Source organism: Hypomesus transpacificus, chromosome 8, assembly GCF_021917145.1.
Source record: "Hypomesus transpacificus isolate Combined female chromosome 8, fHypTra1, whole genome shotgun sequence".
Taxonomy (NCBI): domain Eukaryota; kingdom Metazoa; phylum Chordata; class Actinopteri; order Osmeriformes; family Osmeridae; genus Hypomesus; species Hypomesus transpacificus.
The window spans coordinates 12,864,285-12,883,347 of record NC_061067.1 but is presented as its reverse complement, the minus strand read 5'-3'; the positions used below and the strand labels follow the sequence as shown (position 1 = coordinate 12,883,347).

General features: G+C 42.1%; 2 protein-coding genes across 12 annotated transcripts; one reads left to right on the top strand and one right to left on the bottom strand.

Annotated features, from left to right (window-relative positions):
- Nucleotides 1-640: 640 nt before the first annotated feature.
- On the bottom strand, nt 641-4,613 carry gcm2 (glial cells missing transcription factor 2). Its single transcript, XM_047023665.1, has 5 exons — nt 3,939-4,613; nt 3,221-3,473; nt 2,610-2,722; nt 2,061-2,186; nt 641-1,949 (listed from the first exon to the last, which is right to left on the bottom strand). The coding sequence occupies exons 1-5, from the start codon at nt 4,074-4,076 to the stop codon at nt 1,122-1,124; spliced, it is 1,458 nt and encodes a 485-aa protein (XP_046879621.1). The 5' UTR covers nt 4,077-4,613; the 3' UTR covers nt 641-1,121.
- Nucleotides 4,614-4,792: 179 nt separating this feature from the next.
- sycp2l (synaptonemal complex protein 2-like) lies at nt 4,793-18,484 on the top strand. Of its 11 annotated transcripts, none has more exons than XM_047023649.1 (28): nt 4,794-5,315; nt 5,522-5,641; nt 5,750-5,863; nt 7,594-7,692; nt 7,922-7,946; nt 8,036-8,121; nt 8,301-8,389; nt 8,806-8,840; nt 8,935-9,077; nt 9,447-9,539; nt 9,618-9,678; nt 10,246-10,394; nt 10,530-10,590; nt 11,656-11,695; nt 11,783-11,846; nt 12,025-12,074; nt 12,144-12,189; nt 12,980-13,064; nt 14,814-14,863; nt 14,955-15,054; nt 15,249-15,307; nt 15,469-15,520; nt 15,631-15,738; nt 15,865-15,974; nt 16,202-16,296; nt 16,366-16,465; nt 17,002-17,060; nt 17,166-18,484. In XM_047023649.1, the coding sequence occupies exons 1-28, from the start codon at nt 5,310-5,312 to the stop codon at nt 17,296-17,298; spliced, it is 2,232 nt and encodes a 743-aa protein (XP_046879605.1). In that variant the 5' UTR covers nt 4,794-5,309; the 3' UTR covers nt 17,299-18,484. The 11 variants fall into 11 exon arrangements, with proteins under 11 accessions (XP_046879603.1, XP_046879605.1, XP_046879604.1 ...); XM_047023648.1 differs by having other exon boundaries at nt 12,977-13,064; XM_047023646.1 differs by having other exon boundaries at nt 4,795-5,315; nt 12,025-12,189; nt 12,977-13,064; nt 17,166-17,220; nt 17,342-18,484.
- Nucleotides 18,485-19,063: the final 579 nt, after the last annotated feature.

Below are 19,063 nucleotides of genomic sequence, written 5' to 3'. Positions count from 1 at the left end.
TTGTCAGTGTGTATTGTGCACTAAATTAAGCCCTAACCAGACCCAGTAAAAGGCCAGTGCTATGCCATAACAGACACACTCACCAATCAGTGTGAGTCACACATCTAGGCCCCAAACCAAACCAGTCATCTGTTTATCTAGGTGGGACATCACAGGGAATGTCACAGGGAGTTGAGGTGTTGAGCTGCTAACTAAAGCGGCGCCACTCCCCTGCTGAACCCACCGTGAGAAAAGATACTGTCAGCAACACACATAACCAGTGCTCCGAGGGACAAGACAAAAAGATTCCTGCCCACCCTCCGTCCATCAGTGCACCCCTTCACAACGTGCCGAGGCACCTCTCAACTACAAGATTAACTGTGAAACACTGACAAACCCAACAATTAATTACTTAAATGTATCCCTTCTGGCAAAGAGATATCCTCAGTGGAGGCCTCTGTGTGTGGGTTCAGGTTCACTCGGAGCAGCGGATAACAGCATAATGGCTGGTTGATCTCTGAAAGATTGGACTGTAAAGACAGATAGGTTGTCTGCATTCAGACCATGCTACCTACACTCCACAACTACCCAGACCATCAGAATTTGCACATCGGAACATCAAAATAAACAGTGTAAATAACTCCACTCTGTCATTAAAAAGTCATCATCAAAATCACATTTATTTAAGTGTCATGAAGACATGTTGTTAAACTGAACTACATGCATACCTATTCCTGCATAAATATAGATGGAGACTGACAGGCTGCTTGTTTGTGAAAGAAATTCTTATAAGACGATGCCTACAATAATATTAATATAGTGAGATGAACTTCATAATGCATTTCATGCTAATTCGAAATGTTGGGAAGTTATAAGAAACATTAATGAAGATTTTCACAGTCAGAAACTTTGACTGATCAAATGTATAAATAACAAGAACAAGGAGATTTCGGTTCACACATCGATGTGTTTTTCAGGTGGCTGCCTGATTCTGTCAGCCAGGCTTCAGTTCTGTCAGTGATAGGTCAGTACTGTGTGCAGGTCTGTCAGTGATAGGTCAGTACTGTGTGAAAGTCTGTCAGTCATAGGTCAGTACTGTGTGAAAGTCTGTCAGTGATAGGCCAGTTCTGTCTGCAGGTCTGTCAGTACTCCCCTCCCTCATATCTGAAGGGGTGATTCACCCGGTCAGGGTAGCTGGCTGAGTAGCTGCTGTATCTGTAGCTGTCAAAGCTGTCCGGACGCTCTACCTTGGCAGGCAGAGGCAAGGCCTCTGGCTGATATGACATGGCAGACTTGATGACGCCAGAGTCCTCAGAGTAGGATGTCTGGTTGGCATCATCCAACAGGGAGCTGCATGCTGGCAGCAGGTTGGGTTTGGGGCAGGGCTGGTAAGACACCTTTGTGGTGGTTGTGATGATGGTCTGCAGGGCAGCAGGGGAGCCGGGTGCTGGCCCTGGGAAGCGGCAGGGGTACTCAGGGTTGTAGTAGTGGTGGTCATAATCACCTCGCTCTCCATAGGGAGTGCCTTTCCCCAATAGAGGCTTCCAGCCATGGTGCTTGCTGGGGGGTGCATCATAGCTGCTGCAGGGGTGGGGTGTGGAGCTGGACACCAGGCCTGGGCTGGGCTTGCCAGGCTCAGAGCTCTCAGGCTGGGGGCTGCTGGGGTCCTTGTTGTAGAGGGATGTGTAGGAGCCTGAGCCCAGGTACCCCGGTACAGCAAAGTCATAACCACAGGAGGGGCGAGGCATGTACAGTCGGTGGTTGGCCGGCTTCTGCAGCGTGGGTGGGGTCTCCCCCAGGGCACTATGGGAGTCGTAGGCAAACTTGTAGGGCTCAGGGCTCTGGAATGGGGCATAGTGCTGAGTTTGCAGGGGGAAGTTAGACTCAGCAATGATGCTGAAGCGCTCAGGACCTTCCATACAGGACAGCGGATGCAGATTGGCGAACGGACCACTCATTTCAGGGAACCTCTGAAACAGAGTATAGCAAATGTGTGCATGTGTGAGAAATGCATATATTTGGTAGTGCTTTGCATCTTACAGTGCTGTGTCACTGTACAGAGCTGATAACTGAGCACTAACCTCTGGCTCCACCAGCCGTCTCTTCTGGGAGAAGTGAGGGGAGGACATCCTCCTCTTAACTGCACTCCTCCTGGCCTCCGTCTCAGACTTGCTCTCTGGCCTTGGGTGGTCATGGACACCTTTAGCCTTCAGGCACAGACACACACAATTCATAAACAACAACTTGTGTTTAGCATCCCGCACATTTCTGACATTGTAACCATAGAAATGCACAACAAATGGCTCACTATAACCAAAAGCAGATCAGCACAGGAACTACTGGCTTTGGAATTACTAATTTAAAAATTGACATTTATCATCATTGCCATTAATATATCTGATAAAGTAATTAATACCTTATAGCACCATATACATTATGTGTACTCTCCAAAAATGTGATCTGCTTGTGAGATGCACATTTTAAGGAAATAAATATGTTTCCTTCATTAAATGTTTGTTATAAATGTAGCCTATAATTTATTTGAAATTGCTTATTATTTGTATAAAGTATTCTATTTATGAAAACAGTCTAGAAATGTGTCTAGTCGACAGAAATCTGACAAATCCAACCTGGAAAAATATAGATTTTCCGTCCACTCGCCAGAAGTTGGTGACTGGGTAACCGCTGTGTCCGCGACAAGGCAGCAGCTCCAGCCCAGAGCTACAACTAGGACACAGCTTCTCTGAAAGACACAATTACACTGACTTTGCTATCGTGTAAAACAGTTTTGTGTATCTAACATTAACCATACTCCTCAAAAAAAAAAAATGTTTACATACATTTGTAGACGATAATTTAAACTCCAAAACGGCAACATTATTGCATAAAATAATTTGCAATAGATTATGATGTTCACTTAGACCTAAGTAGGCTGACCATTGGGCAAGGCAGTTGCCTATTCCAAATTTGCCAATATTTCCTCAAGAGACTGTTGTTTTAAGTAAAGTAATTAAATACAATAGCTTTCGTATTAGATTTTTAAACAGACTACTGTAAAATTTGACCTAATATAATTGACAGTAACAAGCTCAAATATACATAGGCCTATTGGAAAGCTATTTCAAGGAGAGGCTTTTCATTTTTCCGACCTAGGCTACAGCAGACAATCTGTGGCATATATATATATAGAGATAGACTATGTAATGTATAATCACAAATGGTTTAGCATGGAGTCATTTACTCTGTTGTTTTTGTCGTGCTTTATCACAGATAGCCGGTCTCAGCTGCAGTTTGCTTCCATCCGCCAGCGTGCAGTTCCGTGAACACACTACGACGCCGAGGCAAGATTTTTTAAGAATCTGACAGTTGTGGTTGTTGGTGTTGCGCATTGCCCATCCGCTCAGGTGCCGCTGAGCGTTCTTATCCTCGCCGCTGTAGATGTAACGAACATACCCATCCGTCCATTCCTGAAAAGCGTCAAACTGCTTGGTATCCTGCAACAACATTTACAAAATGTAGTTTAAATACAAAAACACCTCATCTGACTTTAAGGGATTAACTGCATTCATACATGTGATATGTAGGCCTATCGTGCAGGCTATTTATTACTTATGTGGCCTAAAAGCCTTCATTTCAAAAGGTCTAAATGACATGTCAATAGGCTATAGCCTAAATTTTGTTCTATTGTTATTATATTGAGAAAACCATTTGTTAAGTTTGTGCGAAATGAAGGGAAACTGACCATAACCTTAATAAATACACCAACAACACTACCTTTCGTTTCGTGCTAATTACCCGAATTCGAGGTCAAGTTATTAATTGTTCGATTGTACTTAGTTGTTGGCATTCTGAAATTCCGCATAAGTGTCGTTCGCAATTAACGAGAAGGGTTTTCCCGTATAGCCTAATTTGCTGTTCGAGAATAAGACTGTGTTAGAAAGTCAGAATGGTCACTTTACCTGAGGCAATTTTGGGTCGTTAATATCCCAGGTTAACTTCATACCGAAGGAGCAGACACAGTCGGGGTCATCAAACTGATCCGACGATTTTGACATTGTGAAGATTCTCAACAATTTAACGTTCTTGTGGGCAACCATCAAGGCCACGGCACCTCAGTCGCGCAAAACAGGACACATGTTTCTAAATACAACAGTTTTTGGCAACTGTACTTATGAAAGAAAACACTCTTTAGGCTTATACAGTAAATAATGAATAATTTGTATGATTAAAGTTCCATTTGCGGCTTTTATCCAAGCGTACGTTGCTTGCGTCCAGAGCAGAGGTCCCGCTGAGCCAGGAGTCTTCTGATAATGACAGCAGGTGAGGTTACACTGCGCATGTAAGAGGCAGGTACTCCCGATACCAACCCTAACCAGCACGCACGCTCTCACTGCCTTTGACCTGTGACACTGAACCCCACTTAGGTTATGTCCGTTATTAGTGCAAGAAAACCAATAACCAAAAAAGTCCCAAACAAGCATTAACAATTAACTGACTCACTCTACCACATGTATGCTATTCATGTTTTGGAGCCAAACCTAAATGCAGGGCCACCAATAAAACTTGGGACAACATCCCCGTTATTCTGATGGTGTTGCACTTTTGACTACAGAATCACAAGTAATGCGAATTTAAAACCTGCTTGAGTGGAACAATTTGACCACTAAGCACATACGTCAGCAAAAAAGGATGTGAAAATATGAGAAGGTGAAATAAACACGTTTAACGGCTACAAAGACGCCCGCTATCAGGCAATCTGCCAAATCATCAGCGGTGTTGTGTGTAAACCTGAAGCACACTGACATGTAGCCATCACAACTGGACGGCCCAGCAACAAACACTAGGCAACATTAATCACTACAGTGGGCTCGTTCATTTACACAAACTTCATATTCAAATTGTTTTATTATAAAAATAATTATTTGAAAGATACATTTAAGGTTGCAATGCCGCGTGGATTCTTGTGTCTAGACGTTCACAAACAAACGTATCGACATTACAGTAGTCACAATTGCTTAGTTGACTGTGCATAATTTTCTGTTTTTTTTAGAGTTCCCACAATAGTAACATATACATTTGTTCGCTCAATAAGCCAATATTCCAAATGACTAAGAAATCGAAATCTCCCCGTTTAGAATTCACGAACTTGAAATTTAGGAACGTAATCCACCTCAACATTTCTAACAATCTGCATCACATTTTAAAATGTAGCGCATTAAATTTAAGGGAACGCTTCACCTACAGAACCTCGCGGGAATGTTTTGTGTGTTTTACGGACTTAATTGATTTGTTACACCTGTGATCTGATCATCTGTCCCACGCCGCACATTATGGACGTGAGTTTGCTTGTTTAAATTGATAAATTATGTTTTTCTTAAGAAATAATAGGTATTTTAATAGTATTTTAGTGGCTGTAATAGCCTAAATAATTTGTATCAAGCAAAATCGTATAGAGATACAATTCCACGATTACCAGTTCAATACATCGACTATTTGACAAAGAAACGCACGCATAATGTGATTCCTAAAACGTGTGTATTAGTTTGAGAAGACTTTGGAGAACGCATTCGCTGGCGGTAACGTTGGAGCCATTACTGCAGCAGTCCTCGCAGAGGGAGCGTCCAAGTCATTGGTCACGACGCTGAGTAAAGTAGCCTTCAAGGTTGGTATTGTTCCCTCGGTATAGCCAAAATATCATCTGGAAAGTGAAAGGCTTGCCGAGTTATAATTGTCTGAATGACCCTGCTCCTTTAACAAATGTGATTGACAGGAGATTGATGTAAATCGTTTCAACAATGTCACTATGCTTCTAAAATCCATTGAGAATGTATCGGAAATGGAAGAAGACTTCGCAAATTTGGCGAAACACGGCCTTGTTGTGAAGATAAGTTGTCAATTGTATTTGGAACGTTTTTCTTAACTCCCCAATCTTGGCTGTGATGTGGTATGTGTCTCAGGGGTGGGGATTGGGGCATCGTCTCCAGTAATGGTGCACATTTATTGTATTCTAATCACATTTTCAAGCTACCTATAACTCAAGGAGAATTATAATTAATCGAATATATTCCTCTTGCTTGCTTAGCCTACGTAAAGTTCTAGATATTGCACACAAATGTTGAAAAACAAAGAATGGTTGGTTTATTAAAATTCTCTCCATTCCTTGCATGTGATGTTTATACCTTTTCATGCAAAATCTTGGACGCACACCTCCCACGTGACGCATCCGTTTTTAAATTAGATTTGAAACATGAAAATGGCTAGCACATTAAATGTGTATTTAATACCAGTGGCGATTTTAGACCCTTTTTAGGGGTGCTCAAAATGTAATCTCAGAACCCCTAAAAATAATAATAATAATAAAAAATGTAATGGCCGTGGCCAACACAGTGCTTTGGGGCTATCGTGTAGTTATTATCAGTGACCTATGCACTTTTAAAGCTCTCTCTTGGAAGTCGCTTTGGATAAAAGCATCTGCTAAATGAATAAATGGAAAATGTAATGGAGCACAGCATTTTACCCGTGTTTCCAGACTTTACAACTGCCTCTGGAACCAATCGTCACTCCTAATGCCTAAACCACACAGCCAATCAGAGGCAGCGTGGGAAGAGGTTTACAGACCCATCTCACATCTAGTAGAAACTATTTTAATACAATATAAAAAACTATGTCTATTGGATGTGTGTTAGCTTTACAGTAAGTGATGCTTTTGACTTTTACTTTTTAAAGTAGTTCAACACAGGGAATCCCGTTTGTTTAACTGTTTTTTATGATGTATGCTATACAAAAAAATTCTATGGTTAAAGGAACATGACATAGTTTACAAGGGCACAAATTCTACATTGATCTAGCCTCTTAATTTTGCTCTCAAAGTGCACAAGATTCATGCGTTTAACTTTAATCTAATACATTTTCTTCCGGGGGAGCATGCCCCCAGACTTGCCTAGAGGGTTAGGGGATTACCGTATCCTTATCACCTTTTTTTTTAATCCCTGACCTGTTTGTATGCCTGTTATTAGCAAGGGGGTTTAGCACTTTTGCAAGGCACTGTATTCATGTCTTCTCATTGGGGGCTGAGCACCCCTAAAGGTCTGATCCTAGAATCGCCCCTGTTTAATACAATGGAAAAGACGTAACGTCCCATCTTAAACGGTATCTTAAAGTTGTTTGAGTGCTTGGATGTTCACCTTTTGTTTTAAACCTAGATTGCTCTCTAATCTTTCAAGTCAATATTCACTCATAATGAAGCCTACACTATAAACATTTAATTTATCAGACGCTTTCATCCAAAGCAACAAACAAATAGTTTATATATAAATTGCAGTCGGAAATCAAGGATCAGAAGTGCATTGTTCAGAAAATACCTAAATGGAAATGGTTACATAGTTTGTCCACATTTTCATCAATACATAGTTTCACCAGAACGGAGGTTTCACAGTGGCTGGCCTCATTGTTTTAAATATTATTATTAAACCAACAGTTTACAGAAAAAAACCTTCATCAATAGTCATCTCATGACTAATTGTTTAGTGTACAGGGTAGATCTTTCAACAATGTATTTTATTTTTGTAAATCGATGAAACAACAGTTTTAGTGTAATAGACCTTTCCTCTGCACATCTCTAGCTGGTTTGAGAGTGCACTAAAGGCTCTGAAGGAACGAGGAGGAGCCCAAGAGCTGCACACCCTGCTGGAGGCCTTCTATGACTTCTTCTTGGTAGGATGGAGGCCTGTGCCGAACCAATACCTACTACTTGCATATTAACTAAATCGGAATTACTTTTTAAAACAGAAACTATAAGATTTCTGAGAAATTGAACATGGGCTACACCTTATAAATGGAAGACTTAATCACAATTTATTTAAGGCTCAAACAATCAGTAATGATACTGAATCAAAAGTCAATTGTATTAAACTGACAAACTGATCTCTTTACTTTTCCGCAGCTTGTATGTCAGATCACTATAGAAGGTAGTTTTTTTAGATTTTATTCTCTCCATATGTCTCTCTCATAAGTGGTATTGCAGGGTGGTTTATCTTTTTTTTGTGTCTGGGGGCAGGCAAAGGACAGTGGACCAGTCTGTTCCTTCTGCAATTAGGAGGGGTGGTGACAGACTCTGGGGTAAAGTTCGACTTAAGATTGGAGGTAAACATCTGACCCCAGAACAACTCTTTCACAATACCATTCAGAGTCCCCAAGATACAGGACAATGGAACCATATGATTTTTGCACTGTAGTTTGCTGTGCACCAGTAACCATTGGTTTTCTATGGTCCATGTGTGGTACATAATGAATAACTGAGTTACGGTGTTCTCTGGGCTTAGGCCATTAGGACATTTAACGCCATTCTGGACAAGATGACGAGAGAGGAGAGAAAGAAACTCAACCTATCTTCAGATCATTCTCTGCTCCTGTAAGAAAAGACTCCTGTCTTACTCTGGCACACCCAACCTTAACTAGATCTAACCTTAACTATATCCTACTTTTCATATATGACCTTAACTAGATCTAACCCTTCACATCTAACCTCAAATATATCAAACCGTAACCGTTTACAAGAAACCTAAACTAGATCTAACCCTGCACATCTAACCTTAAATAGATCTAACCCATCACATATAACCTTAGACTGTCCTTAATCCTGTTTTGCACAATGGCCCTTGAAGTACACAGTATATCCAGTATACAGTTATTTGTTCAAGACCTTATCTGTATTATAAAACATACTGTTAGCTGGTGTTCTACTGCCCTCTAGTGGGTAGGGTACATTGGTCTTTACCATTGCACCAGACTAGAGGAAAGACCACTGTGTTTGTGTGTCGTTTCCAGTGGAAAGTTTGGCAAGGGGATTCTTCACGTGGGGGGTAAGTGCATGTAAATTCACTCTTTCCAATTAAACCATCCAGGTGGTTTGCAAAACATAAATCTTTATAGGATGTTGATGTTCTCCTATTGCAGACTATGAGATGCAGGTGAGCCTGTCTGAGGCTTTATGTAGGATGACAGCCAGGAAGTGGAGGAAGGATCTAGCCACTGGTTGGTTCTCCAATCCAGCCTTTGCCTCATCCTTCAGCATTATTAAGGACGGAGAGTTTGAAGTTGTAAGTTTTTTTTGCACGATTCCGGTACGGAATAGCTGACTTCAATTATATTGTTATGAATAAATGTCTTTCCTGAATAATAGGATTGTAGAACTTTTCTAAATGAGGTGAACAGTTATTTTGGAGATGAGAGAAGGTGCGTTTGCTCAAAACTCATTCAGATGATCAAAATCATGAATTTTCAAATGATATTTAAATATTATAAAATCTTGCTCCACCTTTTTCATCTCTGTTAGGGTTTACACTTTTCCCTGCATTAGAGTGTTCTTGGACAGCACTGAGGTATGTCTACCTTGAGTCTTCCTCCTCCTGTGCTCTGACCCCTGTCAACTGGTCTGTCTACTTGTTTCTTCTCTCCCATCTTTCCAGCTGTTCAAACCTGAAGATGACAACTTGGAACAGTACTGGATAGACTTCAACCTTGGGTCATCCTGTGTCAGCTTCTTTATTAACGACCCTGAAGTGAGAAACTGGACGCATACCCTACTTGTGTTAGTTGGGCTGCTTTTCTGGTTAGTTAATTTCTGTGGTCTTCCTCAGGCATCGCTCTGGGAGTCAGTACACCTTACCAGAGAGATTGTGTACAGATACTGCATCAGAGGTAAGATGGAAGAATTGGTCTGTTCAGAAACCCGCAAAACAGAAGCCCCCATGCTTGGGGGGGGGGGGGGGGGGGGTCTATATATGTAACCTGTAAGTGTGGGTTTCAGGGATGGAAATTGTAAAAAGAAAGTGTGTCTTTTTACAATTTATATGTTACCATTCGTAGTGTTGATCAGCAGAAAAAAACTTTGCCAAAGACGTTGAACTTCATAGACGTTGAACATTCTTGAGGCTTCAAATCAGCTGACGTCACTAAGCAACGGAGTACGCTGGGGTGGAAAAGTTACCGGACTACTTGCGGAGTGCTACGTAAAACATGAATCCAAGGCAAAAAGGCCACTTGACAGCGGTCAATTATACAGAGCAAGGGTCTGTTATCGAAACATAATTGACCGCAGAACGTTGGGAAGCACCATTCAAGTGAATGGGGCGTTCTGCAGCATTAATAACAGCCGTGTGATCTTTTAATTTAGGTAGCTGAAGCGAGTTTACCCGCCACAACACAAAATCACCCGCATTTGGCTGGTGGCGGGTGCTAATTTCCATCCCTGGTGTGTTTCTTCAGACTGGGATGATCAGACTGTTCTTACCATTCACCTGACCAATGCCATCAGCCACCACAAGACCAAGGGGAGGATGGTGAAGATCTTTTTTGACTCTTGTCAGCCCATTCTAGAGGCAGCCAAGATGGTGTTCCACGCCTCATCTCTCGTGGTACTGCTACTCTTCTGTTCTACTGGTCACAGCTGCCCTACTGGTAACTGGTGCTGGTAGCATTACATAAGGTAACCCAGGGAACACGTCAGATTTATTGTGAAATTTGTCACTGCTATGTTCTTCTGTCTGTAGCCATATATTCCAGAAAAACATCAGCCATCCCCTGCAGACCCAATAAACATCCTGTCAACAGGTACATCTTCACAAACCCTGACCCTTCACCTTAACAGATCACCCCAAAATACATATTTTACTTCTTACCTGTAGTGCTATTCTTCCATCTAGATTGTCTTGGTGCGAGTTGCCAAGATCTGGAGATATTAGCAATGGAGATGTCTGCCATTTCTCTAATATAATAGAACTGGATGGCACTTGGTGGTCAAAGCGCCAAAATCTTTTACATTTACATTTAGTCATTTAGCAGACGCTCTTATCCAGAGCGACTTCCAGTAAGTACAGGGACATTCCCCCGAGGCAAGTAGGGTCAAGTGCCTTGCCCAAGGACACAACGTCATTTGGCACGGCAGGGAAACGATCCGGCAACCTTCTGATTACTAGCCCAACTCCCTTACCGCTCAGCCATCTGACTCCCTGCCACCGAGGGGCATGGCGGTCTATTGAGAAACTCAACAGCAATGTCTATTCTCAGAAATCATGACAAGGTTACTATAATCCACAGACCTTGATGTGAGCAGTTTCATGCAGAAACAATACTATTTATATCAAACTGGATTGCCTATTTCTGCATGAAACTGCACACAACAAGGTCTGTTAAATAACCAGGTAAATATTTTAAAAAGAGACATTGCTGTTTAATTCTTCAAAGAAATGTTGCAGCTTTGATCACCACAAGTTGAGGGCCATACAGTTCCTATAATTTGAAAGAAGGCATCTCCATTGCTGGTCTCACCAAAACAAATGTATTAAAACAACCTAGATGAATAAATAACACTATAGGCATAGGCAATTTTACCGTAGATGCAGGGGGTGCATTTGCATTTACTGATTAAATTATTTCAGAACATTTTTTAGTGATGTCAGAGTTGTATGTTCTATCATGGTTTGTTGTACTTTAATGATTGATTTAAAAATGTATATCTACTATTCATTTTGAGCGTTTTTATTCTTTTTTTTGCTTATAAAAAATCACTTATTTTGAGGTAAACTTTCGGACTCCCCTCCCTCGCCCACCCAAGAGAGCTCACATCATAGCCATTCCCAGGTTTAAATGTATGACTAGGTTGTGTCTCTGCCTTAGACTTCCAGAAAGGAAAACCTAAGCAGGATGCTTGTCCAGTGTAAGTAGCTCTGCAAATCTTATCCCAACTCTAGTATTAATGTTTGTGTGTGTGTCGCCACCACAATAATACATTTTTTGTTTGCAGGGAAGGATCCGGAGGCATGGTGCAGGACTTATTTCAGCTTCCTGACAACTCTTCTGACACAGAGGTATACCCGTTCCAGTCTCCTACCCCTTCACCATGCAGCACGCCCAGTCCCCTACCCCTTTCACCATGCAGCACGGCTAGTTCCCTACCCCTTCACCGGGCAGCCCCCCATATGTCACCACCATAAGTCTACAGCCCTTGTCCTTGTTTTAACCGTGCATCTTTCTACCCGTTTCCAGGTGAACAAAGCCAAAAGTCATCTATTCAGTCAGTCAGGCTCCTCAGATGGGTACGTTTTCACCCCTGACTGTGAACTGTTACTCTGTTCAGTGTTAACATGTCTTCCTGTGGCTTGCAGCTCCTCCCACTGTACCCCAGAAAACAAGGAGAAACCAGCATGGCAGGTTTGAATGTCTTATAAATAGCCATAAAGAACACATTATCTATGATATCCAAGGCTCTGGAAGCTGTTTTATTACATTTTCAATAGTACTTAGGCCGAATCCCAATACTCCCCCTTACCCCTTCCCCTTCCCCTTAACTTACCCCTTCCCCATGGCCCTCGAAAGTAAGGGGTAAGGGCTACATAGCCCTAGGAAATGGGACGCCACTTGGTTACAGGTACGTCATCTAGCACGTATCGATATCTCCAAAGCAAGTAGCGTTATGCACTGATATTAAACGGAATTCGCTGCTAATGGAGCGAACTTACTTAGTTACTTAGAACTGTAGACATGCTAGTCAAAGAAATGCGGGACTGTTGTGCAATTCAGAACTGTAACATTAAGGTACCAAACTAGCGATTTTTTGAAACGTTTAAATTAGGAAAATGGTTGAAAGTATATATGTTCATGACTGTATATAACACAAAACAAGACTGTCATAATTTTTTTATCAATTAATTAAGCCGATAACATAACATTTATTGGACTCTTTGGATGATTTGGTCGCCATTGTTGTCGGTCGCGCAGTTTTCACATAGCCCTAGGTTTCAAGTAAGCTCCCGATCTTACTTGGTTTAAAGGGGTGTATACCCCTTAGTCTTAGCCCTTCCCCTAGCTCCAAAAGAGTATTGGGACACCACTAGCTCTCACGGGAACGCGCAAAACTAAGGGGAAGGGGTAAGGGGGAGTATTGGGATTCGGCCTTATAGTTGAAGAATTCTGCTAAATGTCCTAATAAGATTCTCAGCAGAGCCTCGGTGAAACTGGAGGTGGTATGCCCCGGAGCAAATTGAACTACAGCAGGAAGAAACCTAGGACTAAGATTAAGCTGAAAAGTAAGACTTGTATCTAACCCTAAAGTCAACCCTCCTAAACCTACATCCCCTCCAACACCCTGCCATCAAGTCGCATACCTCACTTTCCTAATCCCTCCTCACTAGCCTGACGTTGTCATACTCATAATTCTAGTCAGAATATTAGTCTGATAACTCTCCGTTGGGCTGTGAGTATGGGGCGTGTTTCAACCGAACTTGTGCATATATATTATTAATATATGTAATAATGTATGTGTACGAGTTTGGTTAAATATATATAGTATATATATATACTATATATCGGTTGAACATACATTCTTTGCTTGTTGCCAAACTGTTCAAACTTGGACTCATCGGTCCACAACACTTTACACCAATCTTCCTTTGACCATTTCTTGCTGTCTTTTTTTTGTTGCTATTCTGCCACAAGTCCTTCTCCCAGTTTCCATCGCACAGTTCTTGAAGACACTGTTGCACCATCAGTCATTGTGGTGTTGATCTCATCACGCAGTTCTCATGAGGTCTTTCTTCAGTTTTTAAGACTGAGAATTGAGATGCTTCACTTGTCTGTCTGAAAGTTTCCTTTTTCTACCTCCCCTTTCGGTTCTGGTGTCAATTGGTGGCATCATGGCGGTCTAAAATGTACTTTACAGTGCTTGGACTGAATCTCAAGTCATTGGCTATGCGGCGGTAACTTCAACCAGCATCAAAAAGGGCCTTCATTCGAGCCCGTTGCTTTGACAGTGAACGGGGGGGGGGGGGGGGGAGGGGGGAGAGGGGGGAGGAGAGACTCACGCATCTAAAGGTTGAATCTTAAAAGAAAAAGAAACACTATGAACATTTCTTCAGAAACGGTATGCCATAGTCATCCTACTGTATGTGTGTCACCGAGGGGCATCATATCTTTCGGGATGCTGTTACTGCTTGAGTAATTTTGTACATGAATATGGAGTAGGCTTTGAAACATTTCGATCAGTGATCTTGTCGGGTGGTCTTTGGCTTATTTTACACATTGGTGTTCAGCATTTTAGCTATGCATTGTACATGGCTTTGTGGTGTTTCTTTTTGGGCCAAATTAGGTTGGTGGTGTTGCCTCGTGAGGTAGCAACGTTAGCTAGGCAGGTTTTGCACAATTCTTGACACTGCACAGCATCTTTTTAAAATGCAAAATTGGCAAAGGGTCAGGTTCTGTCGAGCTTGAGGCCATCGTACAGGTCAAGGTAAAGTGTAGCGTGCAAAGTTGATCCTTCGTCTGCAAACTGCGTTACTTGCTTGTCACGTGACCAAGTAAAATCTCAATACAAAATCTTGTTTTGTCACATTGCGATATTATATCAAATGCAATTAATCATTCAGCTCTATTAGTTCACCTGTAGTGGCTCTCCTGAAATGTGCTTATGCTTTAACTGAGCTTATTCTTTATTACAGTGTAGTCCAATGTCCACTGAATTGAAGATCATATTTGTAACAACTAAAACTTGAATTCAAAGCTAGGTTCCCACAATCACATGAGCTACTTACAAAACAGTGGTTTGTAATATTTGAGTGATGTTAGTGTTGGTCCTGGTGACAAAAAAACTGGATTGCCTCAACTCACTACCAGCATCTCCTGCCACATTCCCCAGTACTTTCCCTTGTAGCTTATTTCCCAGTTAACCAATCAGGCCAAAAACTGGACTGTGGGAAGTCCTTTTAAAACAAATAAATTGATAAAGTATAGAACTATTTTGGCTCCTACACCACTATTTAACATTATTTTCCCCACCACAGTTCTTCCCCTGTCTTCTCCCAGCAGTACAGACGAGACCAGACCTGTTAAGGTAAGTCTCTGTATAGTCTCTGTAAAGTCTCTGTTGACAATATCTGTTCTTTTAAACTCATAACAGCTGCCCTCTTTTCCCACTCACGGAGAGTGCCTACAACAAAGGTATTTCAGAGCAGCTGTTTGACAAACACAGAGACCAAACCATGGAGATTCCTCATTCAGTTAAGATGGCTGGCATAGACTCAGGCAAGATGATCAGTATTTCTTGCTGTTTCACCATTATCTATTCAAGCAATCATTTTCATGAGGATTATTAAATTAAGATGGAAAGGGTTTCATGTCTGTGCTACCATAATGATGCTATTTTCGTTTGCTTTGCACCAGGCTGGAAGTCTAGATTGTTCATCAAACTGGAGTTTTAACAAAATTCTTACTCACAGGATTCCCAGACATAACAACCCATCAGGATGATGAAAAACAATATGCATCTACACCAATGGTGCCTGAAGCCACCCTGATCTAGCTAACTACATGCATGCATTTGCACATACATATAGAAACATACAGTACATATGTAGATGTACAATCCACACTGTAATTCAAACCGACACACAAATTGGAAGTACTTATGATGACGCTGGACTGGTTGGTTTGTTTCAGGTCTTTGCACCCAGCCAGAACCCACCAGCACCAAGGAAGAGACTTCTATCAGGTTTGTATGCCCATTTTATGAAGGCTGCTAAGTGAACTGATATGCCTGCTTCCACATGTTGGTGGGCTAGATGAGCAGTTGTTTTTTCCCCCCCTATTTTATACTTACAGATTGTTGTGAGATGCCTTCCATTGGAGCCAAGATGAAGAGAAATATGTCGGGTCCTGGCCTGAAACCCAGAGTGCTGTTTCCCTCCAGCCCACTAGAGGAGGCTACAGGTCAGTCTGTTTTGTTTACCTTAGGGCAGACTCCGGCGACTATCCATTTACATTTCCTTGAAATTAAGATCTCACACAGGTCAAACTACTTTCCTTCATTTTACTATGTTGTTTCTGTCTCTGAAGAGTCACTGAGCAGAACTCTGGTTGGGGATGTGGAGTCAGAGACTGAAATGGGCTCTGGAGTCATCACTGCCTTCCAGACCTTCAAAACTCAACTGAGAGCACACTTCTCTGTGATTACATAAAACACACATCAAAATTGTTGGGATGCATGGGGTTAAAATGTCTGTTTTGGTGTGGACAGTATGTATACGTAAATACCTACTTTATCCCCCACTCTGCACAAATTATGTCACACACACACCAAACTTAGTGGACAGGAGCTTGGTCAGGTATCTCAGATTTAAATGCATGGTTGTTTGTAGTCTGTCTAGTCTAGGTGTGTTTGTCTCCCCTGTAGTCGAGGTACAAGCAGATAGAGGCCCAGTCCCAGCAGGCTTTGACGGACTGCCAGCAAAACGTTTCTTCACTCCTCAGTGCTGTCCACCATCACAGGCAAGCTCACTCACCCTAAATTCAACCCCATATGTTCAAACCACCCTAACTCCACCCCTCTGTGCTCAGGTTGGGCCACCTGGAGCGCTTCCAAGCCACAGTTGTTCAGGAGTTGGGACGACTAGAGGACGACTGTCTGTCTCTTAAGACCATTGAGAAGGAAACTGTGGTTGGTCTTGGATGTTCTTTACTGGAATTGATTGTTACTTTTCATTTTCTCTGTGCTCAAGTCTGCTGTAACACACCACAATGGTTGGCTAAACAACAGTAAACAATTGTTAGAGCTGCTGTTTAGTTGAGGTGGGGTCTTTGAGGGGTAGGGATGTATCTGAAGCTCTATACGTTATTTGGATAAGCATGGATAATTTCTTTGTGAACAGAGATGGCTAGCTGGAGAAAGGGACGATGGCGAGATTGTTGTATGGAATTGACCCAACGTTTCCAAAGTTTAAAACATAAAACTTTCCTTTCAACCATGTTGTCGGTGAAGTTACTAGCTTACCAGGTCCTTAAAGTGCCTACAATAGTGGGACATTTGAACTTTTTTTTACCTTTAATGTGCATAGACTAAAAAATATTACTTTTCAAGAAACACGAAGGTCTTGTTGGTTGAGGTTTCGGTCTGTGGGTGAGGTCTGGTCTGGGTGTGGTCTGTTTGGTTGAGGTGATTTTAGTTCAGCTCAGTGATGTGTTTTCTCCCTCTAGAGTTTCTGGCAGAGAGAGTCCCAGGCCGTAAAGTTATTCTGTGACCATCAGCAAAAGAGGTAGGTGGATTTGACCACATCGAACCTTGACTAGTCCCCCAACCCCAATCTAATCCCAGCCATTTTAGTGACCATGTTTCTGGGTTGCCAATGTTCCACCTGCAGGTTGACGTCGTATGAATCGAGAGAGAATGGCCAAACCGAGGCATCAGATTTTGTGGTACACATGTATCCATTTTTATTCAGTGGACATACTAACCTCTCTACAATCTTCACCTGGGCATACTTGTATGTATGACACACCTGTTTCCCCTCTCCCGCCTGTCTCCCCCTCCTCTCAGGTAAACCCTCTGTAGAGATAAGGGAGAAGGAAAAACCTGAGGGCTGGAAGGCTTAACCAGTCACATGAACACGTCTGGACTGGTCTTAGTGGAACAAATATTTACAAAAAAAGAATGTAATGTCAAGTTCAGGTCACCTCAGTTAAACATTACTGTAATAAAGCAGAGTGGGATGGACTCACAGTACTTCCTATTTCCTCTTTTTATTGTGGTTAGAGTAGACAGAAAATACCCTGCCACAACACGCTGACATTAATGTATGATTCTAATAGTGAACTGCAGGATAATGCATGTTGGAGATTTGATATATTCATGAATCTGTCAAATGTAAATCCACATCCAGGGCTACTGTCCCTGGGTGTAGTGTAGGAGGAGGGAGTGGAGGGCTGGTGTCCCCGGGTGTAGTGTAGGAGGAGGGAGGGGAGGCTAGTGTCCCTGGGTGTAGTGTAGGGGGCGGGTATATGAAAGCATATCAGTGACTGTGAACAAATGTTTTGAATTTTAAAAGGCATTGAATACTTTAATATTGAAATTTAAACAAGACTGAATTCTCATAAGAATATATTTCAATGTAAAATAAAATTCAGGTTGCTCAAATTCGAGCCGATCTTAAAGAATTCAAGCTTAAAATTTCAAGCCCAAAAAATTCAAGCATGATTTTATATTTTTTGAGCTTAAAAAAATCTGATTCTAACATCTGGGATACCAAGGATAGGCAGAGCAATCGAGCCTTAATGCAAGATTTGATCACATCGGACTCACTGAAGCATGGTTGTTTTCCCTGTCACCCATCATGTGTTTTCTCTTCTTTATTGGTCTACCAATCCTTTGTATCCCAGATGTTACAATCGGAATTTAAGGTCGACATTTTTCTACTTGAATTTAATACAAAAATGTTTTGGGCTTAATTTTTTTTGCTTGAATTTAAGCTTAAAAAAAATTGGCTCGATTTGATCAACCTCAATTTTATTTTACATTGACATATATTCGTATGAGAATACAGGGAGTGTACAGAAACTTTGAGAAGACACAGGAATCTTGCCACCTACACATTCAGTCCCATGACTACACAGGTATATACACACACACCCTCAGTATCCTGGCTACATAAGTATATACACACACTCAGTACCATGACTATACAAGTACACACACAAACTCGGTACCCTGGCTACACAAGTGTATGTGTGTGTGTGTATCACACACACACACACACACACACACATTATCATGACTACACAAGTACACACACAGTACTCTCACCACAAAACACAGTTGTGAAAGGGTTGGTCTAATGATCCGGGGATCTCAGCTAGGATCGAGGCCTGCCTCGCAGACATCTCCGCCTGGATGACCAAGCACCACCTCCAGCTGAACCTCGGCAAAACTGAACTTCTGATCATCCCGGCCAAACCCTTCATCTCCCACGACCTGTCAATCACCCTGGGATCTGCGACGGTGACCCCTTCTTCCTCTGCCAGGAACCTCAGGGTTACCATGGATGACAAGCTCTCCCTCACAGCCCACATTGCTGCAGTCTCCTGGTCGCGTAGATCCACCCTCTACAACATCCGGAAGATCAGGAGATACCTGTCTGAGCGTTCCACCCGGCTGCTAGTCCAAGCACTCCTCAAGTCCTCTCCGAGTTGGACTACTGCTGCTCGCCGGTCTCCCAGCATGCACAATAGGGCTGTCCCCACTCAGTCGACTAGTCGATTTTCT

Bases quoted from the DNA above. Each gene is read 5' to 3' on its own strand.
- gcm2 (XM_047023665.1), bottom strand. From the start codon at position 4,076: ATGGTTGCCCACAAGAACGTTAAATTGTTGAGAATCTTCACAATGTCA. The intron at 3,474-3,938 runs GTAAAGTGACCA...ATGTTGTTGCAG, and splicing joins ACGACCCAAAATTGCCTCAG to GATACCAAGCAGTTTGACGC. The intron at 1,950-2,060 runs GTTAGTGCTCAG...ACTCTGTTTCAG, and splicing joins GACGGCTGGTGGAGCCAGAG to AGGTTCCCTGAAATGAGTGG.
- sycp2l (XM_047023643.1), top strand. The intron at 8,390-8,805 runs GTAAGAAAAGAC...TGTCGTTTCCAG, and splicing joins TCAGATCATTCTCTGCTCCT to TGGAAAGTTTGGCAAGGGGA. The intron at 9,679-10,245 runs GTAAGATGGAAG...GTGTTTCTTCAG, and splicing joins GTACAGATACTGCATCAGAG to ACTGGGATGATCAGACTGTT.